This window comes from Engystomops pustulosus, chromosome 6 (assembly GCF_040894005.1).
Source record: "Engystomops pustulosus chromosome 6, aEngPut4.maternal, whole genome shotgun sequence".
NCBI classification, from domain to species: domain Eukaryota; kingdom Metazoa; phylum Chordata; class Amphibia; order Anura; family Leptodactylidae; genus Engystomops; species Engystomops pustulosus.
Genome location: NC_092416.1, coordinates 51,918,045 through 51,944,693, shown reverse-complemented (window position 1 = coordinate 51,944,693; position 26,649 = coordinate 51,918,045). Strand labels below are relative to the sequence as shown.

Sequence of the window (26,649 nt, the reverse complement as noted above, 5' to 3'; positions counted from 1 at the left end):
TGTATATAGTAGCTAGGGGGGTGAAGGGAACTTGCTTGTATATAGTACCTATGGGGGATGGGGGGGACTGCCTATATATAGTACCAGTTGGGGTAGGAAGACCTGTCTGTGTATAGTAGCTAGGGGATGGGGGGGTACTTCCTGTATATGCCAACTCCGCCACTGGGGACTAGACTTTTTTGTGGCAAGAGGAAACCGGACACGCGTTATCGCCACGTGTGAAAACAGCCTCATTCAGACTAGAAGAAATATGTTCATAAAATTGTAAATTGGCAAAGCATCCTCCTATGCCAAATGCTGTGTTCATCTATCACTTTGATTAACCAGAACCTATGGCCCAGCTTCCTGAGTTACTATTGGAGGTGATCTAATGGCAAAGTAATTTGCTGTTGTCATTCAGTCATTCCTTGACTTGAAAAGATAGACTTCAGAGTAATAAGGGCTGGTATATATATATATATATAAATCTTAACCCAAACTTACATAAGCTCCAATAAGATGACAAAATTCAGGCTGTGGTTTCTATTGCACCGTAGATAAACGAGACATTAGCGACATCTAGTGGTAAGAATGGAAAAAAACAATTGGCAGCGGTGGGATTCGAACCCACGCCTCCAGAGAGACTGGAGCCTAAATCCAGCGCCTTAGACCGCTCGGCCACGCTACCAGGTGGCCTCCTGCTTGTATTGCATATAAGTTGTGCCAATAGAACACAGAACATTTCCTATGATTTGTAGTTATGAGCCCATCAATGAGAGTCCTCCCTTCTATTCACAGTCCTCCTCATCCTGACGATGGAAGCTGCTGACAGCAGGGGGCAGTCAATCTGCACAGGTCTTTTCAGATATAGTAAAGCAAAGGCTATTGTAGAGATCACAGCAGTCAATAATCAAACGTGCAGCCCCAGTGGCCTAATGGATAAGGCACTGGCCTCCTAAGCCAGGGATTGTGGGTTCGAGTCCCATCTGGGGTGGGAGGCAATCCAAAAATTTTGCCTATTAGAATGTACAGAACAGAGACAATGGGTGATTATGGATAACTGCAGTTGCTTCCACTGATTCTGTATATAAGGGGTTCTGCCACAATATTATTATTCCCCAAGTGGAAATCCTTTTATAACCACTGAAAGGAATGTTTTACACTGATGGCGAAGTGCTCTTATTGCTGGTTACCACATGTGCGTTCGGGTTTTAGTTTTTGGCTTTTCGTTATTTTATAATCATCCGTTTTTTTAATTCCTCTACTTTGGCCACTCTGGGTCACATTTAACCCTTTCACGAACCGTGACGAAATAGCACGTCAGCACATCGTAATGTATGAGGTGGAAAATAGTAGTATGGCAGTATATGGTAGGATCGATCAGACACTCTAGGATTAAAGTACCCCAGGGAGTCTGAAAAATAATAAATGTAAAAATGAAAAAAGTTTTTAAAAAAATGTATGATAAAGAAAACTAAAAATTCAAATCACCCCCCTTTCTCTAGAACTGATATAAATATAAATAAACATTGAAAATCACAAACACATTAGGTATTTTTAATTTTTGTAAATGTATGAAAACATTATAAAACCTATACAAATTTGGTATCCCTGTGATCGCACCAGACATGCTATTTGTGGCGCAAATAGCCGTAAATTCAAAGCCAACGAGAAAACGCTGCAAATGCATTATTTCACCAATTTTACTGCTTTTTACATTTTTTTTCCCCCTTCCCAGTACACGGCATGGAGTATTCAATACAATCACTATGAAGTGCAATTTGTTACACAGAAAACAAGCCATCACAGAGCTCTTTAAGTTTAACCCCTTAACGACTTGGCCTTTTTTAGTTTTTTCACTTCCATTTTTCACTCCCCACCTTCAAAAATCTATAACTTTTTTATTTTTCCACATAAAGAGCTCTGTTATGGCTTATTTTCTGCGTAAGAAATTGCACTTCGTAGTGGCGGTATTTAATATTCCATGGCGCGTACTGGGAAGCGGGAAAAAAATTCCAAATGCAGTGAAAATGGTGAAAAAACACATTTGCAACATTTTCTTGTGGGCTTGGATTTTACAACTTTCACTGTGTGCCCCAAATGACATGTCTATTTTATTCTTTGGGTTGCTACGATCACAGGGATACCACATTTGTACAGGTTTTATAATGTTTTCATACATTTAAAAAAATTAAAACCTCCTGTACAAAATTTTTTTTTTGATTTTGCCATCCTCTGGGGCCAATAACTTTTTCATACTTTGGTGTACAGAGCTGTGGGTGGTGTCATTTTTTGCGACTTTTGATGGCGTTTTCATTGCTATCATTGTTAGGACTGTGCGACCTTTTGATCACTTTTTATAAATTTTTTTATATTTTCCAAAATATCATTTTTGACTTTGGACGCTATTTTCCGTTACGCCCATGCGGCGCCATCTTTTTGAAGCCTCCGGCAGCATTGCCGGCGGCGATCGCCGTGAAAGCACCCGCGATCGATCGCGGGTGTTACCGGTAAGCCTTTGCTGCAATATGCAGCAAAGACTTACCGGCTATGGAGAGGGCTCGGCCCGCGAGCCCTCTCCATGCACCGGGACCCGGCGCGTGCCGTACTAGTACGGCGCGCGTCGGGAAGGGGTTAAAAAAACCAGTTCTAGATTTTTGATTGTCGGGAGTAAAAAAAATGAAAAAACAAAAAAGTGCGAGGTCCTTAAAGGGTTAAATCTCGTTACCCATAGAAAACAGTGTTAAAAATAAGACAGAAAGGGGTTTCCGTTATTGCAGACTGAATAAAAATTCTGTTGTATGTGTCCGTCTATCCACTCACGTAACTGCAGGTCTAATAGAACAGATACTATCGGACACCAAAATATATAAAATGATCCGTTAGTTATCAGTTATTAATGGGAAGTATGAAACAGAAGATGTGACCTGGCCCTTGGTCATTGGGGTCTGTAGCCACATCCGTGTCCAGGGACCAGATTATAGTCAATAAGGTCTATTGGTGTCTGTAATGGCGCAGGTTGGGGGCTTATTTGTGTTTCTGTAATGGAGCAAATGCAAATATGAACTAAGGTCTGTATTATGTATTATATGATTATTATATTATTTTATGTATTGTATAGAGTCAAACAGCTTTATTTATAAGCAAAAGTTAAAAAAATAAACATGCAAACAAATATAATTAACATTAAAAACAAGGAAACCTGTAACATAAGTGAAATGGTTTCAGAGAAACAAGCACAGAAAGATCTCACACTACACAGCCGAAATAGCTCAGTTGGGAGAGCGTTAGACTGAAGATCTAAAGGTCCCTGGTTCGATCCCGGGTTTCGGCAGTTACTTTTGTCTATGGTTTCCTTCAGTCACACATCGCTGATATACTGAGCCGTCTACCCAGGCAATTTACATGAAGTTTGTAAGCTGAATAATATGTGACGGGGATAATAAGACTTTTATATTGATTGGGCTGGTATTATGTGTAAACAGAGAGTTCTGTATCCCACCAATTATTGCTGAGCAATGATTTAGCTTTTTATGATTACACAGTCTGCTTGTGTGTAATATATGATGCATTTGTAATAATTTTATAAAATATATATAAAATAGGACTTTTTTATACAATATATATTAAATAGCCTTTGTAATACATTTCTTATAGTTCTTTAAAAAAAAAAAATGTTACTGTCAGAAGTGGGATTCGAACCCACGCCTCCAGAGGAGACTGCGACCTGAACGCAGCGCCTTAGACCGCTCGGCCATCCTGACTGCATGTGTGTTGAGAGAAACTATTGAAAACACAGTATGACACAGACAGCAGATAGTTACTAGCTGGTTATGTATAGTGTCCTGCTATCTGCATCCTAGACTTATACATACAGGGTGTTGATTATCTGTAATTGTAGTGATTGGAACATATAATAATAGACTACAGGGCATGGCAGCTGTGTATGTGTTATTTTCACTCCCAGCATGGGGATGCAGCACTGTATTATTTAGCCTGGGTTTACGCAATGTATGTGTAATACATAAATATTTAAAGAACGCAAAACTTTTCTATAATCTAAACACATGCACATGAGTTGACCAAAGCATTAACCCCTTAAGGACGCAGGTTTTTTTTCGCTCATTTCTTGCTCTCCACTTTCAAAAATCCTTTTTCATTTTTCCGTGTTCAGAGCTGTGCGAGGGCTTATTTTGCGGGTAACAAATTTTACTTCTCTGTCACATTATTGTTCCATGCCATGTACAGGGAAGCTGGAAAAAAAATTCCAAATGTGGAAAAATTTGAAAAAAAAAATCACATTCGACTTTCACCGTGCGCTCCAAATAACGCATCTACTTTATTCTTTGGTTTGGTACGATCACAATGATACCAGATTTATACAGGTTTTATTGTGTTTTAACCCGTTAACGACCTAGCCCTTTTAAGTTTTTTCACTTCCATTTTTCACTCACCACCTTCAAAAATCTATAACTTTTTTGTTTTTCCACATAAAGAGCTCTGTGATGGCTTATTTTCTGCGTAACAAATTGCACTTCATAGTGACGGTATTTAATATTCAATGCTGTGTACTGGGAAGCGGGAAAAAAACTCCAAATGCAGTGAAAATGGTGGAAAAAAAGCATTTGCGCCATTTCTTGTGGGCTTGGATTTTACAGCTTTCACTGTGCACCCCAAATGATATGTCTAATTTATTCATTGGGTTGGTGCAATCACGGGGATACCAAATTTGTACAGGTTTTCTAATGTTTTCATACATTTACAAAAATAAAAACCTCCTGTACAAAATTTTTTTTTTTCACTTTGCCATCTTCTGGCGCCAATAACATTTTCATACTTCGGTGTACGGAGCTGTGGGTGGTGTCATTTTTTGAGACTTTTTAATTGCTATAATTTTTTTAATTTTAACTTTTACTATTTTTCAGACTCCCTAGGGTACTTTAACCCTAGGTTGTCTGTGTGATCCTACCATATACTACCATACTACATGGCAGTATATGGGGATTTTCCCCCTCATTCATTACAATGTTCAATTAGCACATTGTAATGAATGGGTTAAAACCAGACAGCCTTGGGTCTTCGTAAGACCCAAGGCTGTCATGGTGATGGATCGCCGTTCCCCATGCGCCGCCATGTTTTTGAAGCTACCGACGGCGAACGGTGGGTGTTATGCAGCAAAGACTTACCGGCTATGGAAAGGGCTTGGCACGTCGGAAAGGGGTTAATACATTTTCAAAAATTAAACAAATGTGTACAAAAAACACGCTAATAACTTTTTCATACGTCGGTGTACGGAGCTGTGTGATGTGTCATTTTTTGCAAAATGAGCCGAGGTTTCATTGCTAACACATTGAAAGACAGTGTGACAGCAACAGTATTTATGCAGTTATATGTTATCATGTATATGTGTATATCTAATAGGAGTACAATAAGACACGATATTGTATAATATTGCCGGATAGTGCATGGGGAGAAGGGTGTTGTATTGCTCCTCTTTTCCCTTGACCCACTGTCCAAATCCCTGGGGGACGTGCTGTTTAGCATTTTACGTGCTCATTTCGAGCTGCAGTCTTTTTCTGCCTGACAACCTGTTTTCTGGCTTTATAAGATTTGGAGGGCTCCCAGGGGGTTCCTTAGTACTTAGAAAGGAGTCATCAGCTCTATTATTTCTGATCTATTCATGTGCGTAGAAATGAAGGTCTTCCATTTCCGAAAGAAACTCTTTGTCTGCTTTTCCTTGTGTCTCATTGTTTCCAATCTATCCAATCGCACTAAGTATCTCATTTGAGCTACAACTTCTGCTATAGATGGCATAGACCAGGGGTGGCAAACCTTTTAGACACCGAGTGCCCAAACTACAACCAAAACCCACATATTTTTCGCAAAGTGCCGATGCGAAAATTTAAGCAGTAACTTATTAGTCCCTGCGCTGTCACATGTTTAAATTGTATAGGCACCCGAGGACACCAATACAGTAGAAAGAAGGAGTACAAGTTTAGATTATCATTGTAGCTTCCTTCTAGTGTCCTGGGCTGCCTGGGACTGCAAGAGGCCTTGAGTCCTGTCTGGCGAACTCTGCGTTGGTGTGATGGCAAGGGTGCCCATAGAGAGGGCTCTGAGTGCCACCTCTGGCACCCGTGCCATAGGTTCGCCACCACTGGCATAGACTGTTTTATCCAGTGATTCATAATCACCCGCTTTGCTGATAATATGAATGCGTGTAAATCTGTGCCAACTCTCCACTCCTCTTCTCGACTCCCGTCCCCTTCTATATCATGAAAAATGAGGAGTGATAGGTCTAAGGGTAATCTAATTTTCCACTTATCTTGTATATGATCTCTAATTTGGTTCCAGAAGTCTTGGATATTAGTGCAGGACCAGAGTCCATGCCATATGTCCGTGTTTGGAATCAAGCATTTCGGGCAAGCGACTAATTTATCTGGCTTCGCCTGCGTCCTCGCGAGGTTAAAACTGAAGTAAGCGTGGTGTATTATCCTAAAATACGTCTCCCTCCATTGTTCACTCAGTATGCATTTTGCTATCTGTGCCCACCCTTTCTCTATCCCTGTTTGTGCGTCCCATTCTGGGATCATTGCTACCATTTTGAGGTCTGTGTGACATTTAGGTCACTTTTTATTCAATTTTATAAGTGATTTGGACATTTGGGCGCTATATTCCATTATGTGGTTCACCGCTAGCAATAACCATTTTTATATTTAAATAGATCGGGCATTTTGGGATGCGGAGATACCTAATGTGTCTGTGATTTTTACTGTTTATTACGTTTTATATCAGTTCTAGGCAAAGGGGGTGATTTGAACTTTTAGGTTTTTGACATTTTTTTGTTATTTTTAAAACTTTTTTTAAACTTATTTTTACAGTTTTTTTTAGACCCTCTAGGGTACATTAACCCTAGATGGTCTGATCGTTCCTACCATATACTGAAACACTACGGTATTGCACTAAATGGCATTTTTGCACAGTATTCATTACAATGATGCTTGGGGAGCAACGACTGGATCCAAGAGAAAGGCGCCCACGTGCCGCCGTCTTCTAAATGCCGCCGCCAGCTTTGCACAAGTGCCACGTTATAAGTGCAATGCTAGCGTAACGTGTCACCACGGCCTCACACAATGGCCTGGAGGTGGACCTTGGTTTGATATCATGTGCATTTCTGTAGAAACACTTGCGATCGGCATTTACACAATACAAGACACTGCGTGCAAGAGCCACATGTTCACGCACTCAAATAGCTTACGCATTTTGTTTGGTTAACGCATGCGTTTTCAAACGCATCACAATAGCTCAGAAGAGGAGATTCTTCTAATTACATTGCTGTCAACATCCGTTTACAAAATAATATAATTAAATAATATAATGGAAAACACAAATCACAGGTTTATTTCTGACCCACGATGCATCATTTAGCATGACATTATTTAACATGTGAAAGAGGTAACTTTGTTCCAGATTACTTAAACTATGTACAAAATAACAATAATACAAAAATAAACCCAGAAACAGAACAAAAATCAGTGTAAAGTCTCTTAAAGTCAGTTCTTAAAGCGATTGCTTGGTTTTTAGCAAATTAATGTTATTGTCTGTAAAATGAATAGTTATATAGATTCTTTATGAGTTCCTCGTGATTTTCACATGAACATGGATAGAACGAGCTGTGCATCTGTATAACATCACATGACCAGAAACAAATTTCTATCCACTGGAAGTAAGCAATGAATAACAGCAGAGATATAAAAAAGCAAAAGGAATTAATACAGAAAGAAACATGGATATAACAAGCCATGCACATGTGTGACATCAAATGAACATTGATATAACAAGCCCTGCACCTGTGTGACATCACATGAACATGGATATATCGAGCCGTGCACCTGTGTGACATCACATGAACATGGATATAACAAGCCTTGCACCTGTGTGACATCACATGACCATGGATATAACAAGCCTTGCACCTGTGTGACATCACATGACCATGGATATAACGAGGCGTGCACCTGTGTGACATCACATGAACATGGAAAGAACAAGCAGTGCATCTGTATAACATCACATGACCAGAAACAAATTTCTATCCACGAAGTAAGCAATGAATTACAGCAGAGTTTTAAAAAAGCAAAAGGAATTAATACAGAAAGAAACATGGATATAACAAGCCATGCACATGTGTGACATCACATGACCATGGATATAACGAGCTGTGCATCTGTGTGACATAACATGACCATGGATATAACGATTCATGCACCTATGTGACATCACATGACCATGGATATAATGAGGCGTGCACCTGTGTGACAGCACATGACCATGGATATAACAAGGCGTGCACCTCTATGACATCACATGACCATGGATATAACGAGGTGTGCACCTGTGTGACATGACATGAACATGGTTATAACGAGACACGCACCTCTGTGACATCACATGGCCAGGGATATAACGAGACGTGCACCTGTGTGACATCACATGACCATGGATATAATGAACCGTGCACCTGTGTGACATTACATGACCATGGATATAACGAGTCGTGCACCTGTGTGACATCACATGGCCAGGGACAGTTTTCTATCCACTGGAAGTAAGCAATAAATGAGAGCAAGCAGATATAACAAAAACACAAGGAATTAATACAGAAAGTATATTAGAAAAAAACCTTTCATCATACTACCAATAACATTTTCCAAAACTGGAAAGCCCCTTTTATTAAAGAGGGTTACCTTTTAGGAAATACATTTTAACAATTAAGAGAAATTCTCAGCAACAAATCTACAGTCAGTCCCTGCCACACAGTTGTCACAGTTTCAATCTGAACTGGGTTGTAGAGTATAAGCCACTGGATGCCAGTGAGAAGTAAGTGCCCCATAAACTGTCCTCCATTCCTGACACCCCTATGCAGGACAATCCTTGGGTGTGCTCTCTTCTTGTACAGGAATTCTGCATCTCTCACCTCCTGCCAAGAAACAGAATATATCAGGATAAGTAACTGTATAAACTGAAAAATATCTCAAATTGGGCAACCCCAAATCTTCCCAGTAAGGTTGTGAAGTAGTCCAGTGTAGATTAGCGCTTAGGTCTAAAAGCATCTCTGATCGGCAGAAGCTCCTCCCCACTGCATTTGAATTGTGTTTCTAAACGCAATTCAAACGCAGTGTGTGAACATGTACTTAGATGCTGCCCTTGACATCAATGGCCCACATTTATTAAAGAGCTTGCGCCAGTTTTCTGTCTGACTTTGCATGTTTTTTTTTCAGTGCAAACTGCTTGTACATATATTTATAAAGTGTCTGTGCAGTTTTATGCCGCAGATGGTCTGTGTCCGACAAGACAGAAAAAATGTGCATGTAAGGGGGCATGACACTGCTTAGTCGGAGTTTGCGCCACATTTATTACTGACGTGCACCACAATTCTGTCTGCACCACAATTTTGCAACATAAGCAGAGGCCCACATTTATTAAAGCCCCTGCGCCAGTTTTCTGTCTGACTCTGCACGTTGTTTCCAGTGGAAACTGCTTGCACATGTATTTAAGAAGTGTCTGCAATGCAACTGCACATAGTACACACTGCACTGTTTTTGATAAGGGTGCGGTCACATGGTGCGCATGCGTTTTTGCATGTTTACCATAAGTTTGGCTGAATCTTATTTTCTTCATTTTTACAACTGCTTAAAGGATATCTATCACCAGTTCAAGGATTGTAAACCAAGCATACTGACCCCCTCTGGCAGGATCTGCTCTTCTTTTAGCTTCTTACAAAAGACAAGCTTTTAAAATTATGCAAATGAGACTGAGGGGCTCCAGGCTCCATAGGAGTTAATAGAGCCTGGAGTCCCTCACGCTAATTTACAAAATTTTTAAAGGCCTTTTTTCTTAAAAACAAGGGCATAAGAAGCTAAAGGAAGAGCAGATCCTGCCAGAGGAAGCACATACCTGTATGTCAGTGTGCTTGGTTTACAATCCTTTCACAGATTAAGAAAAATGGATTCAAACCAGCAAGGTTAACATGCAAAAACACACACAATTTTAGTGTGTTTAAAAATGCACCGTGAACAGACCAAGAACGCACCACGTCACCACACCCTTAGGAAGGCCCCAAAAGGCTTTTAGTAACCTATTAGTACAGGCAGTCCTCAACTTACAACCTACCCCTAAAGCCAAACGGACCTCTGGATGTTGGTAATATTACTGTACTTTAGTCCTAGGCTACAATGATTATCTGTAACAGTTATTAAAGGTGTCTGTAATGAAGTTTTATTTTTAATCCTGGTTCTGATGACAATCCAACATTTTTAAAATTAAATTGTCACAGAGGACAATAAAAAAAATTGGCTCTGACTTATATACAAATTTGACTGAAGAACAAACCTAAAAAAAAAAAGTCAGGCAACTTTTTGTGCCAATTTTCAATGGATTTGTGACATTTTTACACATCAAACACCTGGAAATTAATGACAAATCAGGTGCAACACTGAATAAAAATGAACACGGCCTAAAAAGAAAGATTGAAAGAAAAATGAATGAAGTTTGATAAATGCCCCCCAAGGGGTTTAGGTTTGTGAAACACAGATGTGTCACATTCGGTCAGATATTTCAAACAATTTAGGCAGAGACCAGTTGAAACCATAACATAAAGCTGTAAAGTAAGTTTTTTTTTACTGTTCTGTTTCGGCTATTTTCTCTATTTTAGATGATTCCGATTATTGAACACTAACAATACTTACTAATGAATCCTCTGTTCATCTTCTTACGATTTATCTGCATTATCATGGTGAGGATTACTCCAGCAGATACTATAAGCAGGATGGCTCCGATGAAAATTAATGACAGAGTTGCTAAAGAATAAAACAGGATATTTAATTACAACATAAACAGAGACACAGATTACATCCAAACACCCAAAACTTTTTGTTTTCCCATTAGGGGCAGATTAAGATTGCCATGGGCCCTGGGCTGTATGAATATTATAGCCCCTACAAGTCTAGAAATCACTTCCTACATATGGTACTAGAATCAAGCTTCTTGGAGAATGGAGGATGCGTTCCTTCTGCCTGCTTTCAATCTGCTGTTTCAGGACCTTTGGAGGACCTTCAAGGGTCCTGAAATGGCTCTTGTGTAAATGTGTATTAAGAGTAGGAATGTATCTGCCCCATAAAATGCTGTATGTACAAAGTTAATTACTTTTAGGGGGGAATATTATTATATTATCATACCGCTCTACTTGCAATGTTGGACATCTTAGGACAATCATGGAGTCTGAATTGGCCATATAGGGGAGGTACTGCAGTGCTGAACATTTAATGCAAACCTCTACTTACATCTAGTGAACCTCTATGAATTGTGGAGCAGGTGAATTGGCATTACTCAATGAATAATCTAGGAGTTGTATCAGTTGTATGTTTTTAGTTATGATACTCTTTATGTAACCCAAGATTAGGGTGAAGTTAATGACATATCATCCCTGTCACTTCCCATGTCTATGCTAGATGACAGACATCAAACTGTAACACTGTGATGTGGTTAACACGCCGTGCTTATAGACACGCTAAAGTCACGAGGTGCGCTGTGTCATGAGCGAGGCGTAAGGGCATTTACAATGTACACCATACACTCACTGCTACTACAAGTCTTTCTATTTGTTTTAACAACAAATGTGCATCTTTCTTATTCATCAACAAGTAAAAGTTCCATTTTACGTTGTCTAATATTCCCCATTTGTAGCAAATTCAGTAATACTATAAGATTCTGGTCTCTCCCAGAAGGAGACTATGGAAACTGTGAGTAGTCCTTATACAAGACAGTTTTTAGAGTTTTTTCTTATGACTCAGTTTCTCCCATTGAAAACATCAGTACTTAATATCTCCAGACTTGCTACATAATATTTGCATAAGTAAAGGCTAAATGTAAGAGGAAGCAGCTGAAAAGGAAATACAATTCCATCTGCCGCTAAACCTTACCACTAATTCCTTTCTTTGTTCAGATTCCACATTGGGTTTTTCCATTAATTCTTATGATGTGTCAATTAAATATGTCTAATTGTCTTCTATGTATGGTCTATATATACACCAGCGGTGGCAAACCTATGGCACGCATGGGCATGAATTTGTCAGACAGGACTAAAGCAGGTAGCCCAGCATGTGATTAACACTATGTTAAAGCGTTGGACACCTGGGACTGCAGGAAGAGTGAGAAGGAGAAAAGACTATTATTGGAACTGCTGCTCCAGGCCCTGCAATACTTCATGTTCCTAGAGGGAAGCTACACTGACCTTCCCTTCTAACAAAGGTATTGGTGTCCATAGGATGCCGATGTCATTGAAAGCTGTGGCAGAGGAGGGAGTTAGGGATAAGTTACTGCTTACAGGAAACCAACCATGAAGAATCTACCATCAGAAGTAGATCTGATGTTAGATTCCTTGTATCTTATCTTTATTTGACTAATCTTAGAACCGAATCAAATTTTTTTAAATTTATAAAAGTAATATGTAAATGATCTGGAGAGACTACTAGGGCATGGAGTAGCCTGGCTGGGTGCCGGGTGCAGACCCTACTCCACGTCCCAGTAGCCTCTTCAGGGATGACCCCTTGCACATTCTGGCGTGCACCTCTTATTTCAGATGCCCCTCTGCAGGGACGCAAACTTGAACGTTCTGGTGCGCTCTTCTTTTATCCGAAGACGCTGGGTGATATGGACTGTCACGCACCTGTGTGTCACGTCAATATTACAGGAGTCGGAGCTACTGTGCGTGCAGAGACTGGGATGTGGAATAGCCATTGAACCCGGCACCCAGGCAGGCTACTCCATGCCCCTTTAGCCTCCCCAGTTAATTTACAATTTACATTTATAACGTTTTTTAAAAGTTTGATTAGGTCGATTAGATTTGTCAAATAAAGATTAGGGCAGATGTAGGTACACGGAATCTGGCAACAGATGTAATTCTGATGGTAGATTCCTCATGGTAGGTTTCCTTCAAATTACTGCGTTAGGAGTTACACAAGGATTTTCCAGTTAAAAATGTATATAGAAAAGCCCATTAAGAAGAAAAAAAATAGTTTTTGTAGCTTTGATCTAGTAACATTTGACAGAACATGTTTTTTTATTCTTGTACATATACAAAAAGTAGAAAATGCCAAGAACTCATGATGTGATACTTACTCCAGTCAAAAGGTTTGCTTGGAGCAGAGGGGTGGGTAGTGATAACGATGTGGGTTGTAGTATTCTGAAGACTGGTTACTTTTCTTCTGGGTGTGGAAGAGGAAGGCAGCGAAGAAGTGGTAGGAATTGCAACAGCCTCCCGTGAAGGACTGGGTTTGGCACATTTCACGTCTCGTGTGGCAGATCCTTGCTCTATTACTTGGTCGCCCATAGCACTGCAGCTACAAAAATGTGCAAAGTGAGAATCATGAATACCATAACCATACAGAATAGGAAATGAAATTCCAATGCGCATGCACAGAACCCAGTTACGCAGATGAGTATGGGCAGCTGCCAGGAGCTGCGCGCTGAAGATGGATTGGTAGGGGGAACGCAAGAGGCTACTGGGGCTTGCTGTGCGTGCAGTGTAGCCCCAGCTCTGCCAACTCCATTAGAGCAGTGATGGCGAGAGGGTGCCAGAGGTTGCACTCAGAGCCCTTTCTGTGGGCAGCCAGGCCATCACCAGAGAGGAGTCCAGGTATCTTTCTGCAGTCCCAAACAGCCCAGGACTTGCTGTGCACAGAGCTATTTTAAAGTGACGGTGCTGCCTGGGACTACTGGAGGAGTGGGGAGGTGCGGACAGATCTGGATCGTCATTGTAGCTCCTGCTCCAGCCCTGACAATTCTTACTGTGGGACCCTGGAGGAAAGCTACAATGTTCATCCAAATTTTCTGCTTTATTGATGCCCTCAGGGTGCTGATATGAATGAAAGATGTGACAGAGCAGGGAGTATAAATCTCAAATTAAATTTCTGTGTTGGCACTGTGCGATAAATAAGTGGGTCTTACTTTAACATCCGTGGTTGATCCAGCTCACAGAGGGTGATGATTATCCTCACCTGGTGCACAGGAAAAGCCTGAGGCTACCACAGGCTGCTACAGCAACAATTATGAGTGCCGGATCCTCTTTCCATTTGAAGTTGCAATAAGTGGGTCTTGGTTGAAGTTTGGGCACTCAGACTCTAAAAGGTTACCCACCACTGCATTAGAGGAACCTGCCACCGGATCTACCTTAATAGGTAGATCCATGGTGGTAGGTTTTCTTTAAGGCAGGGCTTCTACTGGCACCCAGCAAAAATGGCACAGAGACCTGCTGGGCTTGAGGGGCCTATTATAATGAAAATGAACATATATATTTCAGGATAATTGTAAAGATAAACAATCATCTCTCTCTGTCATTGGGGCTAAGCAAACCTGTATTCTGCGCTGTCCTTGCACCGGACCACATTGTTATCACAATTATAACTGGGATATTAAGACAGATGCAAAAAAACCCCACTTTCCTACTCACTTTGTCCATGGAAGACAGACACTGTTTTCTTTAGTGGAAAAATATCCAGGCTTGCAGGGCAGGCACTCTAGAAAATAGAAGATTTACAGTGACCTTGTGATTCCAAGCACTGACAGACACAGAGCTAAACCAGAGCCAAACAATTTAACTAGTAAACCCTATTCTCATTTGGTATATTATACACATATCCAGCCATAATTAGGAAGTTAATCTATGACATAACATAGCAGCTTTATTTTTAAGTTGATAATTCTGTATAGACTTCCAAATGATTTTCTCCTACCCCTGATCCAAACAATAGTTTTATTGTCAAAAAAGGTAAATTTACTTGGCCATGTCCCATTACACGTAGGAATATCTTCCTTATTTTATACAATTCACGTGATGGTGATACTTCCTCTTTACAAGACTCAGATAGATGACTGAATACGTTTTTAATGCCTGCTCAGTTATTAAAGAGCTATTTCAGGATTTCAAATCAGAGCCATCATCAATACACCTGGCAATTACAGAAATTCAGAAGAAATCCAATTTCTAATTTCATCAAATGTTTACTGTCTTTGAGTTTGAGAAATATCTTTTCTAGCATTCCCTGTTTTAGGTTAAACGTGTCCGTTTCCCTATAAAATAATTTCCTAGAAAGGCATATGCAAATTAGATGAGAAGAGTCCCATTTTGCTTGAGAGGAGTCACTTTTAGTAGAGGGAGCTTCAGTACAGATGCTCATATCTTGAGCTTTGTAGCAAGAACCATGGATCTGGAGTCATCGTACAAATCTGAATCTTATCTCCCAAATTTCATAAGGCTTGAGATACAGGCAGTTTAGGACATTTTTGGGAAAGCCAGCTGTGGAAGATGAGTGTCTAGATGTGTTCTAAATGCTATAGAATCCAAGATACGAATGTTTGAAGTGATGCTCCCCCCCTCCAGCTGACTCGTTAACTCATTTGCATATGGCTTTGCATACTTTTTTATAGTAAAACATATGGATTTTTAAATAAAAGAGGGTGTTCTAGTATGATGTTGACAGCATTATTCTTAACAATATGCTATTTTTATATATGTTTTATACTCTATTTATTTTTCTGTTAGCACTCACCTGCACCCTCTGCTCCTTTGATAGGTGCTGGGTGGGATCATTTAGCATCCCATATATCAATTAGGCTCTCTACGGTCAGATGGGTGATGCAGGGCTCAAGCCTAGCACCTCCTACCTGACAGTACAGAGCCTCATTAGTGTATAGGGTGTAAGCACACTAATTGCTCAGGAACGGCAGGGGCTACAGAAAAGATTTCATCTGTGTCTGCAGGACTGGTGCAAGCATTGGGCATACCTGGGCAAGTGCAGGGGCCCAGAGGTGGTGGGGGGCCCACATAAGGCTGTACATAAGGAATCCATAGGGGTGAGGGGGGCTGTATCTAATTAATCCATAGGGAGTGAGGGGGGCTTTATATAAAATTACAATGAGGGGGCTGTATATAAAATAACCATGAGGGGGCTGTTTAGGATGATAAACTAGTGAATATTTTAGGGAACAGGGGATGGTTTTCGTTTATGAATTTTTAATGCAGTCACGTGACTTCCCTGCAAAAGGGCCTACTGAGGTTCTATCTATCACTTTAACATGTATTATCTTGATCAAATGCATATTTGAGAGCCTTAATCTATAAAACAATAACTAAAACAACCACAGAATTAATAAGAAATGAGTTTCAGATATGCTGCCACCTTTTCTTCCGATGGGGCTATGAGATGGACATAACTCAAGTGACATACGTGTCATATTCTGCTGAAAAGCCCTAAATGTTAGTGCTAGCAGCCATAGCAGCTGCTTTGGGGCCCACAGTGTCAGGGGGTCCCATCATCCGTACTAACACATTAAGGAGTAGAGGATGTGCACAATTATATACATATTATGCTGCACATTGTACAGCAAAATATGTATAAAACATATATGAGATGTATATATGGTGTGTATATATGCTGTATGTTTGTATATGGCACTGTATGTGTGTGTATAGGATCTATATGTGTGCGCATGAGTGGATACATTTGTGATGGTAACTCGCATGTGTGAGTATACAAATATATATATTTTTTAAGCGGGAAGGGGGGGGGGGGCATTCAGAAGCCCACTGTAGGGCCAGAGCCGGCGTCAGCACCCGGCTGACCTGGGCAAGTGCCGGGGCCCCAGAGCTCCACAGGGGCCCACCACGACGATCTATGAGAAACAACAGCTCTATTACGTGCCCCCGGGCCGTTCCACTACCTACTACTGATTGCTTAGGAGGTAGTGGGACGGGCCTGGGTGCAAAGTATGACCCATCCACTCCCGGCCTGTCCCTTGACTGCTCCTGAAGGATCTTGACCGGTCTGCCCTGCACACTTCACATGTGACATGGCGCATCCCGCGTCTCTATTCCGACCCGGCCAGCTGCCTCTCGTCCGGCTTGGCCTGCGCGCTTCTCCTCCGACCAGACCAGGCCAGAATCCTTCGGTCCTGCCCTGTCTGCGCGCCTCTCCTCCATCCCGGCCAGCGCACCTCTCTTCAGGCCAGTGTCCTCTCGTCCAGCCCAGCCTGCGAGCTTCTCCTCCGTCCCGGCCTCCCCGCCGGGCCCATCATGTCTGCCCTTAACCGATCCGCGTGACTCACAGGCCTGTCCGCCTTCACCTAAGCGATCTCCTACTGGGGTGAGTATAATTGCTACAAATGTAAATGCATCTATGTGTTTGTATGCTGTATATGTGTTCATGTGTATTTCTGCTGTATATGTGTTTGTGTATATCTGCTGTATATCTGTGCGCATGTGCTGTGTATACTGGATGTGTGTATATCTGTGCATATGTGTTGTATATACTAGATGTGTGTGTGTGTATATATATGTTGTATATCTGTGTGTATGTGTTGTATATACTAGATGTATGTGTATATATGTTGTATATCTGTGTATATGCTGTATATACTGGATGTATGTGTATATATGCTGTATATCTGTGTGTATGTGCTGTATATACTGAATGCATGTGTATATCTGCAGTATATCTGTGCGTATGTGTTGTGTATACTGGATGCGTGTGTATATCTGCAGTATATCTGTGCGTATGTGCTCTATATACTGGATGCATGTGTTTATATGCTGTATATCTGTGTGTATGTGTTGTATATACTGGATGCGAGTGTATATCTGTGCGTATGTGCTGTGTGTGTATATATTGGATGTGTGTGTGTATGCTGTATATACTGGATACGTGTGTATGTATGTTGTAAATTTGTGTATATACTATATGTATGTAAAAATGCTTGTGATTTTGTAAAAACATGCATCCATCCCCTTCAATGGTCTGCTATGGAGCCCAGCCTCTGCTGGTTATGCCCCTGATCAGAAAATGTAATTACATCAGCAACGGCATCCTTGTCGCCTATGTAATTGAAATATGATTTTGTCTGATCTCAGGTGGTAAGGCCATGCCGCCACATGAGTTCACTGTTAAGGGGCCCACTGAGGCTCTATCGCCCAGGGGCCCACTGAAACCTGGAGCCGGCCCTGTGTAGGGCCCTGCCTCTCCTAGTTACGCCCCTGGATACTAATATCAATCTATAAAACAGTTGATACCACATACTGTTATTTACAATCTCTTTTCCTATGTCACATCGGCAGGCGGTATTGTGCTCATTCCTTGGTGTACTTCCTTCAGGGCACCCACATATGGCGTCAGCGTCCCTGGTGCAGGGCTTTATTACAATGCTCCCTTCATCTGTCAAGTGAGAGGAGAAGGCAATAAATGATTTATTACAACATGAAAAAGTGATGTCCAGATCTATTCTTCTGGTACTTTTATTAACTCCTTTATTATTGAACTGGGCTCTAGGACTAAGTGCTTGAACAGCCCCCAGCACTAGAAGACCCTCCTCCCCAGGATGTTGTAAGTAGCTTCTCATCTAGACATTCACATTTCATTTGACATATTCAAACATTTATTCAACTTAATGTTATTACAAAAAGGAATCTGTGTGAAAATAATTTTACCATAAATGTCACCAGGATGTCCCTTAGAAATGATATAGCTGCCCTTTGATACCACCACCATCACTCTGGCTGTGGTGGGCGCACATGCACTATTGAGAAGTCTGAGCACCTAGATTCAATTTTCATTATCACAGGACGAATGTGCATTGACTCCTGGGAATTTCATGTGCAGGAACTATTTGTTTCTTTGTGCAATCATGGCAGCAACAGCGGTTGTATCCAACGAAAGCTGTCTTGTTTCTACAGGACAACATGGTTACATTCATGGGAAATTATCTTCACTCTGGAACTTCCAATTGAAGATATGTTGTATATGGTAGATACATTTAAGTAAATGTGAAATTCCAGAGGAGAATACCCCTTAAAGGACGCAATTTTTTTTTTCATTAATTTTTCGTTCTCCACCTTTAAAAATCCCAAATTTTACATTTTTTCAGTGTTCAAAGCTGGGCAAGTGCTTATTTTCTGCATAACAAATTGTACTTCTCAGTTATGTTATTTATTATTCCATGCTGGGAAGCTGGAAAAAAATTACAAATGTGGTGAAATAGGCAAAAAACGCATTTTGCGTACCTTTCTTGTGGGCTCAGTTTTTACCGCTCCAAACAACACCTCTGCTTTATTCTTTGGTTTGGTACGATCACAGTGATACAAAATTTATATAGGTTTTATTGTGTTTTATTACATTTTCAAAAATTAAACGATGTGCACAAAAAAAGAATATTTTTTCACCATCTTTTGACGCTAATAACTTTTTCATACTATGGTGTATGGAGTTGGGTGATGTGTAATTTTTTGCGAAACAAGCTGATGTTTGCATTGCTGTGATTTTGAGGACTGTGCAACCTTTTAATTACATTTTTTATGTGATTGCAAATGGTGTAAAACTGGTGTTTCGGACATTTGGGCGCTATTTTCTGTTATGGGATTCATATTTTGATAGACTGGGCATTTTGAGACGCGTTGATACCTAACATGTTTGTGATTTTTACTGTTTGTTACGTTTCATATCAGTTTTAGGGAAATGGGGTGATTCGATTTTTTAGGTTTTTTGATTTTTTATTATTTTTTAAACTTTTTTTTTTACTATTTCTTAGACCCTCTAGGGTACTTTAACCTTAGATGGTCTGATCGTTCCTACCATACAGTAGTATTGCAGTATATTGAATTCTTAAATGAGCCACTGGCTCATTGTAACAAAACTGCATATGCCATGCATTCTCGGTCTGACAAAGACCCAAGGCTGTCATAGCAACCGATCACCGCTCCCTGATGACATTCTGGGGAGTGATGATTGGAACAAAGATGGTGGCTACCAAGTGCCTTGAAATGCTGGTGGTGGCATCGGCAGAGTTAATGCCAGAAATCTGTGCCAGCACCGATAGCGGGTATTACTGGGGGGTGTTTGCTGCAATATGCAGCAAACCCCGCCTCTGTAAGAAGAGGGCTCAGTCTGTGAGCCCTCTTCATACAGCCCCCGCACCTCTGCGTCATACATGTTCTACTCAAAGCGTGAAGGGGTTACATATTTTTTACCTGTGTCTTGACTATTGTTTACTATGCCTAGACCACTATTACAAAACATTTCCCAAACCAAGGGATTAATATGGTTGTATTTTATTGTACTGTTTAATAAGTGACCTCAGTTTCAGATGTTCCTTGAAATAGTTTTATGTCCTGGGGAACTTTGAGTGGAAATAACCACTACCATATTGGCATCAAATCCCTAACGGTGTACACAGTGAGCTTCCTTGCTCCTTCTGTTGTGGCTTACCTTTGTTACAGTTGGTGCACAGACTACAGTGACCTCTGAAACCCTTTGGGTTGTAGCGGTTTGGATTACAGTTTGTACATTTTGATGCCTTATTTGATGCAGTACAAGGCCCTGAAATCGCTTGACCTAAAAAAAATAATAATAATAATAATATAAAATGTCACAAAAAATGTATACAGAGGGGCAACGCTAAAATACATAACTAGATCAGCACACAGAAAAAAAGTTTATAGCAGATAAAGAGAAGCTGTCACAAAAACGGACAGACAATACAATACAATAAAGCTTAATTGATCCATGAGGAAATGGAGGTGTACATAGCTCCGGCATGTAGTATACAAAAAGGAAAATCACAGACATAGACAGAAACACATACGTAGAACTAGAAATGAGAAGTACAATATGCCTATGGGGGAGGTGGAAGAGGTTGGTAATTAAGTTGATTTGACTGCTGCTTCATTTATTGTAGAAATTGATGGCTTTTTGTATAAAGGAGTTCTGGAACCTCATCATCTAGCTTTAGATCGGCCAATACCGGTCACTTCTTGTGCTTTGTTGTTGTAGTACTTGGGTGCAATTGGTGTAATCCGTTTTCTGCAAAGAAAATTAACTTGCTGCAATTCCGACCTGCCAAATTCTGTCGATTGGGCTTCGCTTGAACTCGATCCCTGCGATGGAGGTGCGGGGGTGTGCATAATTAGCAGGCCGGAGCGACGGACATCTTGTCCCTGTGCTCCGTGCTGCTAATTATAACTTTCTTTTGTAGGTGATCCTCTCGTGATCCTGAAGATTAGTGATGAACAGCAACGGGATCAAATTGAACAGGAGCAGAGGTGAGTATTAATAGGTTTTGTAATGTTTTTCAGGTGGTTGGTTTCCTTTAAGTATATTTATTCCAAAATCCAATGTGGCCTATTGCAAAATTAATTGCCCACCCCTGCTCTAGAGGAAGCTTTTTTGAGTGCCATGTCCCTGTTCATTCTAGCGAACCATTGATCACGACGCCAAGATACTTATGGGTATGGACCTGGTCGATGGCCCTACCTTTGATTAAGATAGGATTTCTGGGCTGCTTTTTGCCTCCATAGGTCTATGACCATTCCTTTCCTTTTTTCCATGTTAAGTAGGAGGTTATTACCTTCGCTGCATTCCACAAACTTGTTTATGACTTCCCTATAGGTGTTTTCATCACCCTCCCAAATGCAGCCAACAATGACTGAAAACTTCTGAAGGTGACTGTGTCAGAGTGACAGCGGAAGTCAGAAGTGTATAAAGTAAACAGAAATGGAGAGAATATGGTGCCCTGTGGTGCTTCTCGGTTACTGATTAAAGGTTTTGTGGGGGGCTCTTGAGCTGAACCCAGCCCCAAACTTTGTGGTCCGATCAATTCTAATCCTCAGTTGAACAAGCCCCTTGATTGACATCATGGACTTCTAGACTTATATTCCTAGATACAAGGCCACCAATCACAGTGAGCCAGGGCAAGTGTGACTTCAGTGCTAAACTCTGCTTCTGTGACTTTACACCTCACTTCAAAATTGATTTTCTAAAGGATGCAACAACACTGGACCATGAGTGAAACAAGATCTGGATAATGTTAATCTGCTTGACAACATACTGGTAATGGTTTATCAGGTTATTTTCTCCTTACAGGTTCCCTTTAACTGCCCCATTAAACTAGTGCCAATACATTTGGTCGTTGCCAGTTGATTTTTACTTTATGGAAGTGATAACATTCCTACAAGATAGTGACTGCTGCAGGAAATCACTGATCTGTCTGGTGATGGCAAAAATGGGATGATCAAAGAGATAGGCTCCTGGAAAGTGAGCTAACTGGTAGGGCAACCCCAAGTGGTTTTCCAATGCATACATATTGATGACCTATTCCTAGTATAGGTCATAAACATCAGATTGATGGAAGTCCAAAAGCGGATTTTGGCCACCACAGCTCCATCATCTACCACCAGGATATAGGATTGTACACCAAGCACACTGACACACTGGTGTACGCCCCCTCTGGCAGGATCTTCTCTTCTTTAAGCTTACTATACCCTTCTATTTAAGAAAAAAGGCTTTAAATTACGCAAATAAGCCCAAGTATCTCCAGGCTCCATTAACACCTACGTAGAATCAGCAGGAATCAGCTCAACAGTGGGAATCGAGTGTCAGAAAGCTGGAAAACCCCTGTATCTTTTGAGTACTGTAGGGTTTTCTTTTTATTTCCTTCTGACAGGTTCCCTTTTTTAACTCTTGGAGAACACTTTATATATTGAATGGTATTTTCAGTTTCCTGTAGAGTGATTTATACAGTGGAAAAAAATTTCCCCACTACTAGGCTGTGGCCAGCCCTGAAATAAATGGAAACCTCAAGATTCCTCTTTTAAAGATTTAAATGCTAGATGATATATGTAAACTGTGACGTTTGTGCTCCTACGAGTGTTTTCTACTGAACAAGACTAAAGGGCGAGATTATTAGAGTTACATACACAAGGAATTTAATTTCATTGGAATAAACTTTCAAGGTATCCTGCTGCTCAGACACAAAAAAAATCACTGTAATCGGCAGAGGACCCTAAGGAAAGTGTTTAAATTGATTGTACTAAGTGTTAAGGAAATCATCGATCCACAGGATATCCCCAGGATAGGGGAGAAGAAGGTGATTGGTGAAGGTCCGACTGGTGTGACCAAAACTGATCATGAGAACAGGACCCCCAGTGATTCAGAGAATGGGATCCTGTTGTCACTAGAGAGTGTCTATGAGAGAGCGGAACTATCTATGAGAGTGCTGGAGATACCAGAGAGCTGTGCAATTTCCAACACTCTCATACTGTTGAATTGAACAATAGGACATATGCTTGCCCTGCCATTACAATTACCATTACCATTCTCTGGATTGCTGGGGCTCCCCAGTAGTCAGACCCTCAGAAATCATAGATCCATGCACCATAAACGTGTTAATCTTCTTTTAGTAGTTATCCATTACTTCCTTCTTTCTTAAATCAACCTCAGTGCTACAGATTCACAGGCTGTTACAATGAGCAGAACATGTCTCACCCAACCCCCTGCTCTCTTGCTCCTCCCTCTGCCTGTGTAATTTAGCAGCATCAGGAAGTGCAGGGGGGGGGGGTCGATATATTTTAATGGTAGATTTTTCTTTAAATAGTTGCTACAATCTCTAGATTGCTACCAAATGTGAAATGTGGCATTATATGGTATTTATTAAACTTAATGGAAAGTTGAGCTATTCCTTCATGTTATAGGTCCCCCCTAAATAAGTTGATGCCCTACTGATGGGGCAATCGGGGAGGATGTAGCCTGGGATGGTTGAAGCATTTAGGTATTATTTAAAGGGAACCTCTCAGCAAATTTCTGCTGTTAGACTCATGAGCCTATGACAATGAGTCGGCTCATGCAAAGGGCTTTGGAAACGGCTGCCGTGTGTATGAGCCCACTGAAATACATGGGGGCATGTGCAGGGACCCGAAATGACTATGGAGGAGATGGACCTGGAGTCAGGAGACAATCACTAGAGCAATTAGTAAATACAGTAAATAGTAAAATACATTTCTATGGGTCCATCTGCTGCTCATATTTAGTGTTTTGTATACAGACCAATACAAATCCCCCTTCTTCAGGACCCTCACTATGACAACTAATTGTCTTCATAATGAAATGTAGTAGTAGTAGCAATGCTGGTCCTTCTTAAAAGCACACACACCATATATACATGGTATATGTGAGATCTTCTTAGACAATCATCCAATAGTAATGATATAAGTAAGATAGCAGCACAGCACATGTATCTATATGTGTGAGTAAAGTACTAGTCACATCTTTTTTGGGATTTCCCCTCTGACTTTTTTCCACTCATGATGTATGAAAAGTGCAATGTCTGCATATCTCCCTATAGTAAATGTGAACTATATTTATCTCCAGACAGAAATATACTTGTTGGGTTTAATTAAAAACCGAAAAATATCCACCCCCACACACACAGAAGGTTCAAAGGGACGATGGGTCTGAGCTGAATATTAAATCTATGTATCAGTAAGATTGATATCTGTTGATGCGGAAGGTTTTATGTTTCGAATTCTGGGGAAATCGCACAAAATGTACTTTAAATACGAATTTACAAGGATAAACATTAGTGTGACACTGGCTGCATCCTCAGTAGTCATAACTGAGTATCCCTTGTTTAGGTGGCAGTGGGTGGTCTATTCTTGGAGCGTGTGCCCACAAGTCACAAGGGAAATAAATGTTGCAGCTAAAATTTAATAATTCTTGCCAAAAAATGTGTCATCTTTGTCCTCTTTCTCCTCATTTTTATATGTTTCATGAAGATGAGAGCAGAGGCTAAAGAATGATGCTGAGAAAACTTGCATTGACTTATATCCCTCATTTCTGAATGAAAGATCTGTCACTTTTTCTCCCTCTTTTACTAAAGCTGTCATGTCTGCTTATAAGGGGAATACTGCATATTTTGAAAGGGAAGAGCCACAACCTTTGCTGGCCACAAACTAACTGGAATTCACCAAGTTTTCCCTTTCAGACTGTAAAAAATGTATGATATTTTGGTGTAAAATAGAAACTTCTACAGTGTAACAAGGCTCTGTTCACATTGGTGCTGTTTCTTCTAGCTATAAAACATACATTATTTCCTAAAATATAGTATATGTGAGAACCTCATGAATAAGAACACGTCGACTGCTCTGTAGCCATCACTGAAATACAGCAAAACCTCAGAATTATGGTCAGCTAAGAGAAGCTGTCCTCTAAGGTGCAGGGCTCATACTGTATGTATGCAAAATAAAAGAGAAATCTGGACTGTGTGTGTGCTGGTCTGCTCATAGAGGTGGTCTTAGAGAGGTCCTACTCTAGTAGACTCATATGTATCTGATCATTGGAAAGGCTTTACAGCTAGATTAAATGTAATAGGTAAACACATTTATGTGGTCAATTTGAAAATGCAGAAGATATGTAACAAAGTAAGATGGACAGATGTGAAAGAGAGATACAAAATGCTAAAGATGATTATACAATAGATAGATAATAGATACATGCATACATAGAGATACATTTAGATGGTCTATTTGTGAATGCAGAAAATATGTAATAAAATACAAATTATTAAGATGGATAGATGCAAAATATACAAAATGCTAGAGATGGATATACAATAGAGAGATGGATAGATAGATCAATTTGAGGATGCAGAAAACATGCAATAAAGTAAATTGGACAGATGTGAAAGACAGATACAATAGATATATCTATTGTGAATATATCTATATGTGAATGCAGAAAATATGTAATCAAATACAAATAATTAAGATAGATGCGAAAGAAAGAACAAAATGCTAGAAATGAAGGTACAACAGATAGAAGATAGATCAATTTGGGAATGCCGAAAATATTTAATAAAGGAAGATGGACAGATGGGAAAGAGAGATACAAAATGCTAGAGATGGTTATATGATAGATAGATAGATAGATAGATAGATAGATAGATAGATAGATAGATAGATAGATCATAAGTCAATTTGTGACTGCAGAAAATATGTAACAAAGTACAAATATTTAAGATGGATAGATGTAAAAAAGAGAGATACAAAATGCTAGAGATGTAACAGATATAAATAGAAATAGCTGAAACAGTTAAGTGCATGAAAGATATGTGAGCTACAGAAATATATGTAATAAATGATAACACAATATATAAAGTAGAATAAATAAGTATTCACAAAATTCTATAAACAACATAGACTTCTAGAGTTGTATCCAACATAGTAATAGTCCATGTGAGCGCTGCCCTGTATGACATGTATGACATGGACATGTATGTAGTGGTCGCACCTGGCGCGCAGTAGTCGCAGCACACCTCTCTCCCGCTCACTATCTCCTCGTACTGGTCCGGGGAGCAGTCCAGAGCCGCGGCCGGGTCAGGCAGCACAGCACCGAGGAGGAGCAGCCCGAGATACACGTCCAGCATGTCCTCAGCTCCAGTGACACCTCACACCCGGCTCCAGTCACTGCGGCTTATTATACGCCCGGGGAGGGGCGGGGCCTGTCCCACTTCAGCATCAGTCTTTCTTTTTGCATTGTCCTATAATGTGCCAAGTTTTGACTAGTTGCTATTCACACTGGAGCAAGACCAGGGCTGCACTTTATAGACACAGGGTATCAGGTGAGCCAAAACAGAGAACAAACCATAAAGCTTCCACACAAAACCAACAGGGACAAAATCTGTGTCCTCAACCCCAGTATAACACCCACTGTATAAAGCCCACTCACCATAAAATCACCTTTAGCAAATAATAACATATCAGGACATGGCTGAATAGATTATTCCTGGGGCATG

General features: G+C 40.5%; 1 protein-coding gene and 3 non-coding genes across 4 annotated transcripts; 1 reads left to right on the top strand and 3 right to left on the bottom strand.

The window, feature by feature from the left end:
• Window positions 1-585: 585 nt before the first annotated feature.
• Window positions 586-667, bottom strand: TRNAL-UAG (transfer RNA leucine (anticodon UAG)). The gene has a single exon. It is a non-coding gene; the product is annotated as a tRNA-Leu (tRNA).
• A 233-nt stretch (window positions 668-900) lies between these two features.
• TRNAR-CCU (transfer RNA arginine (anticodon CCU)) lies at window positions 901-973 on the top strand. Its single transcript has one exon. It is a non-coding gene; the product is annotated as a tRNA-Arg (tRNA).
• Window positions 974-3,660: 2,687 nt separating this feature from the next.
• On the bottom strand, window positions 3,661-3,743 carry TRNAL-CAG (transfer RNA leucine (anticodon CAG)). Its single transcript has one exon. It is a non-coding gene; the product is annotated as a tRNA-Leu (tRNA).
• A 3,634-nt stretch (window positions 3,744-7,377) lies between these two features.
• On the bottom strand, window positions 7,378-26,294 carry TNFRSF4 (TNF receptor superfamily member 4). The gene is made up of 7 exons (XM_072113265.1): window positions 26,145-26,294; window positions 20,292-20,417; window positions 18,111-18,245; window positions 14,489-14,555; window positions 13,159-13,379; window positions 10,728-10,838; window positions 7,378-8,959 (listed from the first exon to the last, which is right to left on the bottom strand). Exons 1-7 carry the CDS (start codon window positions 26,278-26,280, stop codon window positions 8,898-8,900), a joined length of 858 nt encoding a protein of 285 aa, XP_071969366.1. The 5' UTR covers window positions 26,281-26,294; the 3' UTR covers window positions 7,378-8,897.
• Window positions 26,295-26,649: the final 355 nt, after the last annotated feature.